We start from the raw sequence: 13,533 nt of genomic DNA on the forward strand, positions 1-13,533 counted from the left end.
GGAGGAGCTAAACATCCGAGAAGAAGAAGGTGCCTCCGGCGGGGTTTTTTTTTTCTAGCATGGCGAAGTCATGACCCGCCCTACTCTGCCTCTGATTGGCTCATTGTGACATTCTTACCCCAATTCTAACCAATCTCGCTCCTCATACCTTAATCTAACCAACCCAACCACCGAAGACAACGAGTACTAGCCAATCAGAGGTAGAGTAGGGCGGGTGGTAACTTCGCCGTCCTAGAAAAAAAAAAAAGAATTGGCCTCAGCCGGCGTTGAAAGCCGAGTGAGTTGATAGCAGCACAGTAACAAAGGAAAAACAAAGAAAAAAACGAATATCGACCAGCACCTGCTGTCGTTTTGGTAAGTTTATAAACGTGGGGGTTTCATCCCTGCATTGCTTGTTTTGCTTGTTTATTTATTTTTATTTTCAAACGACACTTCCTCTCGTGCAAGCTGAAGTGATGAAGTTTGCAGGCCAGGAGTGTAAAACCTAACGTTACGTATTACTGTACCAGCCGCAGCTGTACTGTATGTGGTGACAGGATGACTCACTGATACAACTTCTGCTCTTTGACTGCTATTGAAACATGTCCTGCAGGCGTTAGATTTTCATGTGATAATGGCAGAAACGCTGACCTGATTCGTAACCATCGGTTCAGTTAATTAACTTAGGATTTGTGACCTGCACCCTAAACCAAGCATCAATCATTAATAGTCCTGTGCAGGGCTGGAGGGTATCTTTGGAAAATCAGTGATGAGTTAAGGGGCTACAATCATTTTCATTTATGTATTAATTACTTTCAACTAAGGACCAAAAATGTCAAACAACTTTGTCAAATTCCTACAAGTTAAGCCTTCAGGAAAGTCTCAAAGGGGCCAAGAACCAATAAACCAAAAGTCTTAATTTTTAATTACATGAAACTGAGTAAAGCAAGACATTCACCAGCAAAAGTTCTGATATAAAACACCGCCAGCTTATCATAATTGGAATTGAGTGGTATGCTGGTATTTTCTGTAGAACAACTAATTGAATAATTGACTAATTATGTCAGCACTGATGTGAGCCCAGAGATTATTCAGATACTTGTATTTCCTGTGGTAATTGTCTCCACCAGTGTCCACCGAGGATTTCTGCTCTGTTCCGTCTTCCGCATCATAAAACATCTTACAGTATTATCACTTCACATTAGATCTGAACATCAGAGACGTCTGACCTCTATCCAGTCTGCTGTATCATCAGACGTCGTTCTGTCCTCTACACAGAGATGCTGACCTCGTCTTGCCAGTGAATTGAGCTTGTTGTCCCCAGACCAGCTGTGACAGGACAGCAGGACGCAGAGCAGACCCGCCATGGCTGCCAGACAGCAGAGACCTGCGGCTGCTTCAGACGGCTCCGCAGAGGCCAAAAGGACGGACTTCAGAGCCAATGAGAAGAAGTGCTGTAAGTGGTTTGTTTGTCCTCTGTGTGGCAGCTCTGCCCTGATGGTGAAATCTTAACTTACTGAGGAATTTACCTGTTCTGTATGAATTACCGAATCTTAACTATTACATTATTTAATATAATGCAGTCACATTATGCTCTTTGAATCACATTTCCTACTCTGTTGGAAAGCTGATAAGGTTTCAGCGGGCACTGATTGTTAAATGTTAACTGTGGCGCACCCTCCGTCATCATTTGGATGTATACCTTTGGAGGATTGTAACACTGTAATCAGCAAGGTCAGCCATTCAGAGTCAGTCAGTAGAAATGTCACAGAGCTCAACTCAAAAATTTGTACTTCACAAGTACACGTTGAGGAATATTTTCAGGAATGTTGGATCGATCTAAAATGATTCCCGTCAAATCTGCCTCGAACACAAAACTATTCCTGCCTGCTGGCTCTGGAAGTTTCAGACATCTGCTGGTAGAATCTCCAGTCAAGTCTGGTCTCGCCAGGTCTTTGTTTTGACAGATTTGTGTTCCCTGAGCTGAGGATGGCCTTTAGAGGACCCTGAAAGAGAAGGAAGGGAAAAAAGAAATCAGTTTGAATATTTTCTGTTTCATGTTCCCACTGACTGGGTTGTTAAACAGCAGGACTTTGAGAAACATTAACCAGCATACCAGATGATGGTGTGATGGAAATGTTAAACTAAACATTGACCGGCTGGTAAATGGACACTTTCAGGGCTGACATTGGATTATTTCACAATCCTCCCACTCCTTGCTGTCAGTGTATACTGCATGTGTATACAGTGTGTGCATGTCTGCCCCTATATTACAAGTGGGACATTTTAGAGTCAGGTTTTAACATTTGGGGCCGGTTTAAAGTATAAATGAAAGTAAAACAGTTTGTTGAGGATGTGTAGATCATAAAATGTCCTTGCATGTGTAATGATTAAAATCTCTGGGTGTGTGTGTGTGTGTGTGTGTGTGTTTTCCTGGATGTTGTGTGTGCAAACTGCAGCTTGGGCCTCCTACATGACCAATTCTCCAACTGTGATAGTGATGATCGGGTTGCCCGCTAGGGGGAAAACGTACATGTCAAAGAAGCTAACACGCTACCTCAACTGGATTGGAGTGCCAACTAAGGGTCAGTACAGATGCAACACACGTTTGAGTGTCAAGCACATTCTAACATCTCAAAATGTCAACAGGAAATTCACTATGTGAGCATTGTGAAATAGCAGAACTATCTAGCAAGGAAGTATTTTTCGTGAAGCGACAGGCCAGTTTATCCAGTTCAAATCAAGGTGGCGCCATGATACATTCCTCCTTTATGAATACTGTGATATTCAAAGATACTGCTTTAGTGAAAATCTTGCACTTAACGCAAAGGTGGCGCAATTACTAATTGTATTTATGTCAACACCCCTATCGCATGGGTCTGTTTGTAGTCGTATGCTTATATCGTCACCTCAGTGGAATGCTGAACTGGTTTGGCAGACGCAGTTGAGATGAAGGTCACCGCCTTGACAGAGAACATACAGTAATCCTTTTCACTGCCTTTGCATGTCTTGCTCTGACCCTCTCTCTACCTTGGTTCTCTTGCAGTATTTAACCTGGGAGTTTATAGGAGAGAAGCGGTGAAGTCGTACAAGTCCTACGACTTTTTCAGGCACGACAATGAAGAAGCCATGAAAATTAGGAAGTGAGTGAGAGAGTTACTCTTTGTATTAATCTCGAATAAAAACAAAGTTCCATTTACAAAGCACGCTGCTGGATCTCAATGTTGCTTGACTGCTTTTCATAAAGGCTGGCTGAGCAAATGCCTCTTTTTACTGCATGTTCTTTGTTTAGCAAATGAGGGCTACAATTACTTCAGCACACGATGTGTTGAAGATGCATTCAGATAGATAACGATTTTGATTCCCACAGACAGTGTGCTCTGGTGGCACTGCAGGATGTCAAGGCCTATCTCAATGAGGAAGGAGGCCAGATTGCTGTAAGGACACAAATAAACTGAACACTTGTCTGCTAATAAATATCAATATAAGTATAATTTGATTTGGCCTGAATATCTCCTGTTGTCTGTCAGGTTTTTGATGCCACTAACACCACCAGGGAGAGGAGGGAGCTCATCCTCAATTTCGCAAAGCACAATTCATACAAGGTCAGAATTACACTGCTGATTGAATTGATATTTTTACATGAATTATTGAATTTTCAAAGTTGATGTCTTTTTTTTTTTTTTGTTGTTAGGTGTTTTTTGTAGAATCAGTATGTGACGATCCAGATGTCATCGCTGCAAATATCCTGGTAAATAATGCATTTATGCTTTTAAAATGTAATTATGAGCACTCCTGAACTGGTAGAAGTTGTAGTGAATCATCTCTACAAATGTCTCTTTCTCAAAGGATGTGAAGGTGTCCAGCCCAGATTACCCAGAGAGGGATAGAGAATGTGTCATGGAGGATTTTCTGAAGAGGATTGAATGTTATAAAGTCACGTACCAGCCTTTAGATCCGGACGAACATGACAAGTAAGAAGTTATTTTGTTACAGACAATATTTGTTGCATTTCTTCATATATTTTTTTTTCTGTCTTGACAATATTTAATACCTCTCATCACCAACCCAATCAAATCAAAACTCATTTAGGCCTAACTGTTAAAATAAGAGTGCTTTACTTGTTGTTTGACATTGTTTGTCAAGAACACGTACTTGCAGAAATTGTCCAGCAGGTGGAAACGGGAGCTTACTTGTAATATAGATGCTTATTGTCTGCTTTTAACTGAGTTAAGATGTGTGGAGCAGATAAACGGTAAATCCAAAAGTAGTAATAATTAGTCTTGTTGCCAGAAATGTAGATCCTGTTGGGTTCCAGGAAAACCAGTGATTCAAAGTTTTTAATGTTTTCTTTGTTTGTAGAGAGGAAGAATAGTTTTTGATCTCCTTGAAGCTTGTTACTGTTAGTGATCTGCTGACACAGAATTTCCTGAAGTGCTAGATGAAATATCAATATTTAGACTACATCAAAAGGAAAAGGTATTCTTTCCCTATCTTGTGTATTTTTTGAACTGCTTCAGTTATGTATGTATGATTGACTCACTTTCTGTTGTCCTCTATTTGTTCCTGCAGGAACCTTTCCTTCATCCAGGTTATCAATGTTGGCCGTCGTTTCTTGGTCAACAGGGTGCAGGACTACATCCAGAGTAAAATAGTCTACTACCTCATGAACATCCACGTTCACTCCCATTCCATCTACCTCTGTCGGCACGGAGAGAGCCATCACAACGAAGAGGGACGCATCGGGGGAGATTCTGAACTGTCAGACAGAGGGAAACAGGTGCTTCAGCAAATGATCTCACTCTTATGTTTCTAAACTCAAAGTTCAGGTTGTACATTGCAGTTGCATGTATCCTAGATAGCTTCAATAGAATCCTGCAGCTACAAATAATCATATTGAGGCCATTATGAGAAGAATTACTTGATTCCATCCACTGTGAAATTTCTGTTCTGTGTTTAGTTGTCATCTTGTTAATAAAACATAAAAGTCTCGTTCTGTGCTCTTTGTCAGTTTGCAGAAGCACTGAAGGGTTTTGTGGAAGAGCATCGTCTGTCAGACCTGAAAGTTTGGACCAGCCAGCTGAGACGCACCATTCAGACAGCAGAGGAACTGGGAGTTCCCTACGAGCAGTGGAAGATCCTTAATGAAATAGATGCTGTATGTCCTTTGTTGTCTCGTTTAAGTGACAGACACAGAGTGAGAGGCGGTCATAAGTGTTTGAGAGTTTTATCGGTTTGTGTTTCAGGGAGTGTGTGAAGAGATGACCTATAAAATGATTGAGGAAACATACCCAGAGGAGTTTGCGATGAGGGACCAGGACAAGTATCACTACCGTTACCCTGGAGGAGAGGTAAAAGGATATGTGTAACTAACAGTTTAGGGTCTGTTTTGTATTGTTCACCATCATATCTTTTATAAGATGTGTATACATATATATTTTTTAAAAAAAAACTGGATACCAAAAGACTTTCCTCTTGATGACAGCTGAATGAACCTGACCCAAACCCAGCTCTAGCATTTAACTTGATATGTACCTTTCTTCTCTCTCTAGTCCTACCAGGACCTGGTTCAGCGGCTGGAGCCAGTAATCATGGAGCTTGAGCGACAGGGCAATGTGCTGGTCATCTGTCATCAGGCCGTCATGCGCTGCCTGCTCGCCTATTTCCTGGACAAGAGCGCAGGTTAAATGCATGAACAGAAACACGATACATGCCAAGACTATGGGTGCATCCCAAGTCTCTTAAATTGCATCCACGTTTCCCTCACTTGCGTCTTTTCCTTGCGTCTTAGTCCCTCCCACTGTGGATGCAAGGAGAGAGGAAACAAGGAAATTTGTTATCATTTGTCTTAAAACACATTTCCTCGTCTCAGCGTCATGTGAAGTGACGTCCGTTTCTGATGACGGCGACAGCTGATCACAGCTGGATCAGCTGTTAGTCGGCTTTAACAGCTGTAGAAACCGCAGAATGCGTTTATGCTATTTATTGATCATTTCCATCTGTATTTTTTGATAACCATGACAGTGAATTCATCATTCAATTACCCAGAATATGTTCATTTCCTCTGAACACTGGAAAATATGTATGTGGCTAAATGTTTCAGGGCAAATGGAAATGATATGACTCACATCAAACCCGACACTCACATGTGACTGAATGGAAATGACGATAAATGATGTAAAACATAAATGTGTTTAACTGTTATTATGGATAAAGTTAAAGTCAGGAAGAGTCTGTCAACAGAAACAGACGTACCCTATGACTTACATTATAAAGACTTATTTATGGTACACTGTTGGGTCCCAAAAGTCTGAATCCACTGCCAATGTTTTGTTTCTATCATTTATCTAAAACTTATATGGTTATTTTACACAAGAGACACTTCTTTAACAATGTCAAAAGAGCTTAAGTGAAGTAATTTGAGGCCTTATTGCTCCCCTGAATGCTGGAAATCAGTGTCAAGTTGCAGCTAAACTAAATGTTTCTGAGCAGGGTGTTGAAGACACACTTGAGAGATATTCACTACCACCTGAAGCCCAATATATCACGCTAACAACAAATGAGACAGAAAAGCATCTTTATTTATGATAAAAAGCGCAAGCTAGACATAAACTACTCCACTCCAGTTAGCAGACAGATTAAACAAGTGTAAGGGCTCTATTGTTTTGGTCTTTGGAGAATGTCATATGCAGCACATTTACGCATTTTTGTGACCTTGAAATATGCTTTTCTAATTCGTCTGTTATTGCATGCTCTGTGGGTATGGTATGGTGTGAGTAGCAGGGCAAAGAAATGAGAGCTGCATCTTAGTGAAGGAAGGTGTTGCTATTTTTTTGAAAATTAACTAAAATGAGAGCACACAGGAAGACTTTGAGTTTCAGTACTGATTTGATAAAATTCCTTCAAACTGTCAAAGCCCAGCACAACCCACATATAATGTGGATATCTTAATTAATCTAGGCGTGATTGCAAAATAGTCACACAAACTTAAGTGTTTAAGTGTATGTAAGTTGGTTGTGATTTGGTATTTTACATGAGTCATCCAACCTTGTTCTGAACTGTTTTTAACTCAAATAACAGGATTAGGTTTAGGTGAGACCGGTGGTTGTTGTGTCCGCCCACTAGTTGTTACTTAACTCTAAGCTTCCAGCCACTGCAAACACCCTCTCAGAATAATACGGTTTTAATTACAGTAGAGATGTACAGGTGCACTTGCAGTTAACAGGGTGAACGTTATGTGACAGAGCAGAATTGGAAGCTAAATTTGATAGTGGTGGGTTAGAAACCAATTATTTAAGTTGAGAAAATGTATAGCTGTCTGTCTTTTTTTGATGCTACCACTGGGAGGCGCCAAAATCGTGAATTTTCAAAGTCAACACCATGGTCAACATACTCTGGCTTTAATTATACGTGCAAAGAGATAGTTGAGTGATACTATATTTAGGTCAGGTTCAGGACAACTAGTTCAAGGAAGGAAAAAAAGTAGAGTGTCTGCACACTGGATTATAGCTCATAAAAATTTTATTGGACGGACACTTTTGAATTTTTCCTCAGTTATCCATGTAACACGGTTTAGCAATGTCGCTAGTTATAGCAGCTAGGGCTTTGATGACTACAAAGGGTTTGTTCACAGATAAAACAAATGATGAACTTTACAGTCCTGACTTAGACCAGATCATCTATGCAAACTATCAAAAAAACACACTACTAAAAAAGAAGTGCCACTTTAAGGTTCAGACTCCACTGTGGCTTAAAGTTATGTGGAAGAGGATTTATTTTTAAGCAGGACAATGTCTGAAATCATATATAGAAATATTTTTATGACGATTCAGTCATTCAGTTTGTAGAACTGATGAAGCCTCTTCCATGAGTTGTAAGTGTTGATACTCGCAGATTTTTTTTCTACAACATTTAAAAAGGGAAAATATATTCTAATACAATCACCACACATTTTTTTGGTATGGTGAGGAACTATATAATCTTGTCAATATAGCCTTTGTTTGTGTTAATTGTTGAAAAATGATGAAACAGAAGAATTCTTGGTAGTGGACTCAGGCTTTTCAGCTGAACCTTTATATGAAAAAATTGTGTTTGCATGTACGATTTTAAAGACGAAACAAATTTGTCATATATTTATACATATGGAAATGGGCGTGAAATAGAAAATAAAATCCTGAATAACAACTGGGTGGTTATAGTGGAAAATGTTGCTAAAAATCAAAGCCATAATTAGGTGTGGGCAGAGGGAGGGATTCGTCAGTCAGCAGAGGAAGTGGTCTCTGCTGCAGCTTCTGTTGAAGGCAAAACCACAGTTGGATGGCTGTAGAAACCAAACAGGGGTGGGTGCAGCTCCGAATGTCATTTTTTTCCACTGCACCCCCTCTTGGGACATGTTTTGGTCTTAATACAGCATCATGTATTCTCCCTCATAAAGCATAGTGTAAGCTGTCTGCACTGAGAGGTGTGCCATTCCAAACATGAGAGAAAAAAATCCAGTCACGTTAGCAAGGAAACAAAAACATGACTGGATAACCACAGCACAGAAAGTCTCAAGTATTTTTATGTTTGTTGGCACAGATGATCTACCCTACTTGAAGTGTCCCCTGCACACTGTCCTGAAACTCACCCCTGTGGCTTATGGTAAGTCACTACACTGTTCATGAATCAACTAAACTTAACTCAGTTTTCCTTTGTCGGGTATGACATCTTTCTCCCCTCCATCTCTCTTTTCTAGGTTGTAAAGTGGACATGTTTGACCTGAAGGTGGAGGCTGTCAACACTCACAGGGACAGACCCTTAGTAAGTTTGTGACCTTTTTATTATGCTGTATTGTGTTATAAACATGTTGTCAGTTTTCTCTGATGTTGCTACTGTCCACCCTGTTCCAAGATAGTGCAGCCTGAAAGATCACTTAAACCCTTACAGACAAACTCCTCCTCCAAAATTACACACTGCTTTTTCCACTTTCAGGAGCCAGATATCCAGTTTTCTCTCAAAAGTCCTGGAGCCAGATGCATGAAACTTGATAACTAAAAATCTGTGTATGCACCAAGTATCACTATCAAACTGGATTTACGTGGAAGAGCCTGATTTCCACTTCCACAGTTATCCATCTCTGCCTTTGCCAGCACATTTATGCATTTCTTTGTGCATTACAGTCACCTGTAGATCAATGGAATAGTGTAAAACCATTGGCTGGACTGTGCATCCTCATGTGCATGCACGTGACAAACAAAAGGGGGACCCACTAATAAAAAAACTGCTCCATGGCGCTACTAGAGGTCAGAAACTCTACAGGGTACCTTTAAGTTTATTCAACGGGACTTTGTTTTGGTGCTGGGCAGGTAGCTCGCAGTGGGCTGAAAATAGCTCCCAGCATCTGGAAACATTGTTGATGAAAGCGGTGAGAGTGAACCAAAAGAGTAAACTTGTGGTGCGTAGAACAAAAATAATCAACTGAAAGACAGTGAAACGCTCCGTATTTCTTTGGTAAACTGCAGAGTCAGGGGAAAATCTGTGGGTTCACTTCTACGAACAGTGCCTTTGACATTATATGTAGTCATTTGATCCATTGTGGATTTAAAAATTTTGATTATAGTGGCTTTAACTTTGTGAACAAACTTATAAGTCCACACAAAATCAAACTCATTTTATCGGGGAATCCCATGACGCATACAGTACAGTGCCTTTTTGTCTTCATTTCCTAATCAGCCAGCTCCATATCTGTTCCCTGGTTTTACTGTTTTTTTTGTTGATTAGTGCCAAGAATCTGAACCTTGAGTCCCAGACAGAGTGGGTGTCAGCCCAGAACCACATTCGGAGACACTGAGAAACTTCTTGTTAAATGGGGTGTGAAATATCCTGTCTGCTGACATCAGCCACAACAATAACTTTTTATATGTCTGTTTGTCTCAGAAGCTGCTTCTCTCTCTTTGCCTTCTCACAGTCACTTACGCAGGACACCGTGATTAATATGACATAAAAAAACACGTGTTAATCAGTCCACCTTGTCTGTCTTCTTCGTCACTGACCAGAATAAAGTCCAAACAGCTGATGTTCCACCAGCTTTCCTCCGAAGGAACAGCTTCACTCCGCTGTCCAGCCAAGACCAGACTAAGCGCCGTCGTCTTTACAGCATGGGCAACCCTCCACAAGCCTGCATGTCACAGGCCCCCACTTTACCCAGCATGCAGTTCTCTGAGGCATCTGAGGGGGCAGAGTTGCAACAAAACCAGGTAAGTATTTTTTAAGTCGGTTTGTAAAGTTAATATTTAAAAACTGATAATCAAAGGCCAAACTAATTTAGTTAATAAAATACTTAATTTTCTTATGGGTTACTCCACAGATCAGAGCCCTGATACAAAAAACAATGACATTCTGTTTTCCGTGCGGCTGTTTACAACAAACAAAAGCGTCCTTCACAAGCATTTTGGATGTGAAGGGCTAGATCTTGTCGTTTTTTCCGAGTGCCTATGTTGTTGCTCCTGAAATGACCTTTTTATTACCTGCTGTATTTCAAGAACTTGGAAGGGGCAGACAGTTTCCCTGGCTGGTTACCTCACATTTTAATATTGGCTCAAGTTCAGTTTGTGGCAGTCAAAAGAAACACCTCATACCTCTTTTGGTCTGGTGTTTTTATTAAAACACTGTATATTCCTCTCCCTTCGCATCCTGCAGGACTGTCTGAACGGTTTCAGTGCAGCAGACTCAGAAGACTGTGTTCAAAATTAAAGAAGCACAAATAGAGGTATTGCTCTTATCTATCACATGGAACATCTATACTCTCCACCTCAAATATCTCACGTCTTTGTTTTGCTATTTATCCCAGGCTTTTCTCCACATGGATGTATCAACAGTTGTGAGGACCAGCTGTGTAAAATCCTAACATGCTTCAGCCATTATTCATAAGCACTGTATTACACATCCTTCTCACAAATATCTACCAGAATGTCGTATCTTTAAAGGCCTGCATGTGTTATCTCTTCAGTGTTTTTTCGACAGGATATATGTGTGTTGGTGTGTGTGTGTGTGCACATACTGTACAGTACATACATGAACTCGATGCCTTTGCACAACAGCCTTCAACCTCAGTTATAATGATGTCAACATTTGTAGTAAAGAGATTCTGAAAATCCATCCATTAGATCCAAGCACACTCCTCATACTGTAGACTAACAGTCAGATGCTGTATTAGATTTAGAAAATGTTGATTGTGAATTGTGTATTTTATGATTGTATACCTCAGTAGAAGCTGTTGCCTTCAGTTTTAGCATGAGGGAGTGCCTCTCTTAAAAGAAGCCTTAGTTTGTCCTCAGATTGTTTCTTTAAGTTAACTATTTAAACATTCCCCACTAATGTGCATCTTTCCTCCAGTGGTCGGACAAGATGATATAATAATATTATCTTGAAATGTAATTTAAGCATATTAAATTGCAATCTAGTTTGTAGTCAGCAGACATAAGCTGTAAAAAGTAATGGGTAACACTTTGCTTTAACCACTCCCACACCCCTTTTATTATTTATAAGTAATATATAAACATTTAATATTGATTAATCCAATCCATCAAGTAATCCGTTATGTCAACAAAATGTCAGTAAATATTGAAAAATGGCTGTTTATAATTTCCCATAGCCCAAGTTGACGAACAGTTCAAAACACAAAGATATTCAATTTACTATCATGTATGACAAAGAAAACAATAAAATTCTCACATCTGAGAAGCTGGAAGCAGCAAATGTTTGATATTTTTGCTTTAAGAAAAAGACTAAAATGATTATTCAATTATCATATCATAGTTGCCGATTAATTTTCGGTTGATCTACTAATTGATTGATCAACTAATTGTTGCGGCACTAGATTATAACACACTATAATGTAGTTGTTAGTAGATGTATCTCCACCCATAGGTAAAGGCTGATGTACAAACAGATAATAAATGACATGAATACAGTAAAACACAGTTGTAGTAATATATAAAATACGTGTTCATAGGAGAGGTTTACATTAATAAACGCTTATGTCTGTCCTTATATCTGCTTACAACTACATTATAGTGTGTTATAAACCTTTTTATGCTTATATACTGCTTATAAATGCCAAATAAAGGAGGTGTTAAAGTAAAGTTTTACCAAATCAGGAAATGTTTTGTCTAAAAGCTGCAGTAGCTACTGTGTCTCTGTGATTTTCCTCTGTGACAATTATTCCAGTCTTTCCTTTAAGGATGACTATTTGTATATTTTGCCTTCTACTCAAATAACATTTTTAATATATTCTGCATTCTACTTAAAGCTGATCACATATGAGCTCTGTAAAATTGAAGCTAATATTAAAAAATGCAAAGTGCTCAACAGCATTTTATATTTTTTTAATTAAGTTTAATGCTCTTTAGTTTCTTCATCAGGAGGAGCAAATCACTTTCTGCACTTCTGATGCAACAAAGATACTGTGTGTTAACTACTACCTTCACAATATCCGTATGGATATCTACTGAGATGACTTTTATTTTAATACCAGGGATAGCATCATTTGGAAAAGTGCCTTTTACTGAAAGGACTACACAGCTGTGACAATAGTATCAAAAGTATTTAAGAGATATGCAAAAGTATGTTTCACCTGAATAGAAGGAATGACAATACATTTGGATGTCTTAAAAAAAGCTTTACTGTAATTGCACACCATGCTGTACATGTTTCAACAAATAAAGTTAATTTTAATCTATTTTGCAGAGTGTTTACGATTATTGTGACCTTATAAAAGTCTTGAGTTTGGTGAAGAATTGCAGCCAAAGACATTGAGATCATTTGGGAGTTGCCTTACTGCCTGTTAAACTCTTGTGTTCCTGAAGAACCAGACACGCTAACATCACTCAAAGTCAAACTCAATGAATTCTCAGACTATATTTCACACCTTGTCAAACGCCAAAACTAGATCTGTGAATGAGTTCTTTATGGTAGAAAGTGATGTTAAATTAAATTGTCACAAGATATAAGTTATCTGACATCACAAGCATGTAATATTTCATTTTTTTCAAAGTGGAGGAGACAAATCACAGTCACTGGTTTTTCATTGCTATGTCCATTCTGCTTGAAATATTGATAAGATGCTGCAGTTATTCATAATCTAACCGCTATAGTTTACAAAGTTCTAAAATTAGGAGAAAAATCACTCTGCTCACTGAATGTTTAAAATTATTTAACATACTTTTAACGAATGAGATTTACTTTTATTCGCTGCAGAGTGAGTCATCAGATAAATGGAAGAGGAAAAGGTCAACTAATCAGTTGTATTTCTGGGTATCTCATCTGCAAGCTGCTGTGACGCCTGAATTCATCCTTGAATGAGTGAACTAGGCTACAGATATTTACAAAGAAAGCATGTACAGTACACTAATGTGTTTGTCATTCTTAGTTGTGTTACTAGTGAAAAAAAAATTGAACAAAAGATACATTTAACTTGATGTAGTTATATGCTTAAGATAATGATACAAGTGCATTACATTTACATTTACAGGTGCAGTGTGTAGAACTTTGCAGCATCTAGCAGAACGGACTTGG

The 13,533-nt window shown here is 39.0% G+C and overlaps 1 protein-coding gene across 4 annotated transcripts; it reads left to right on the forward strand.

The window, feature by feature from the left end:
- Positions 1 to 227: 227 nt before the first annotated feature.
- pfkfb2a (6-phosphofructo-2-kinase/fructose-2,6-biphosphatase 2a) lies at positions 228 to 13,315 on the forward strand. 4 transcript variants are annotated; one of them, XM_042407841.1, is made up of 17 exons: positions 228 to 354; positions 1,258 to 1,435; positions 2,439 to 2,564; positions 3,026 to 3,122; positions 3,350 to 3,416; positions 3,510 to 3,584; positions 3,674 to 3,730; positions 3,829 to 3,953; positions 4,552 to 4,759; positions 4,991 to 5,137; positions 5,226 to 5,330; positions 5,532 to 5,661; positions 8,557 to 8,619; positions 8,714 to 8,778; positions 10,014 to 10,214; positions 10,657 to 10,726; positions 13,216 to 13,315. In XM_042407841.1, the coding sequence occupies exons 2-16, from the start codon at positions 1,345 to 1,347 to the stop codon at positions 10,708 to 10,710; spliced, it is 1,611 nt and encodes a 536-aa protein (XP_042263775.1). In that variant the 5' UTR covers positions 228 to 354; positions 1,258 to 1,344; the 3' UTR covers positions 10,711 to 10,726; positions 13,216 to 13,315. The 4 variants fall into 4 exon arrangements, with proteins under 4 accessions (XP_042263775.1, XP_042263774.1, XP_042263773.1 ...); XM_042407840.1 differs by lacking the exon at positions 13,216 to 13,315 and adding an exon at positions 10,808 to 11,702 and having other exon boundaries at positions 1,185 to 1,435; XM_042407839.1 differs by lacking the exon at positions 13,216 to 13,315 and adding an exon at positions 10,808 to 11,702.
- Positions 13,316 to 13,533: the final 218 nt, after the last annotated feature.

This window comes from Thunnus maccoyii, chromosome 4, assembly GCF_910596095.1.
Source record: "Thunnus maccoyii chromosome 4, fThuMac1.1, whole genome shotgun sequence".
In the NCBI taxonomy this organism is placed as follows: Eukaryota; Metazoa; Chordata; class Actinopteri; order Scombriformes; family Scombridae; genus Thunnus; species Thunnus maccoyii.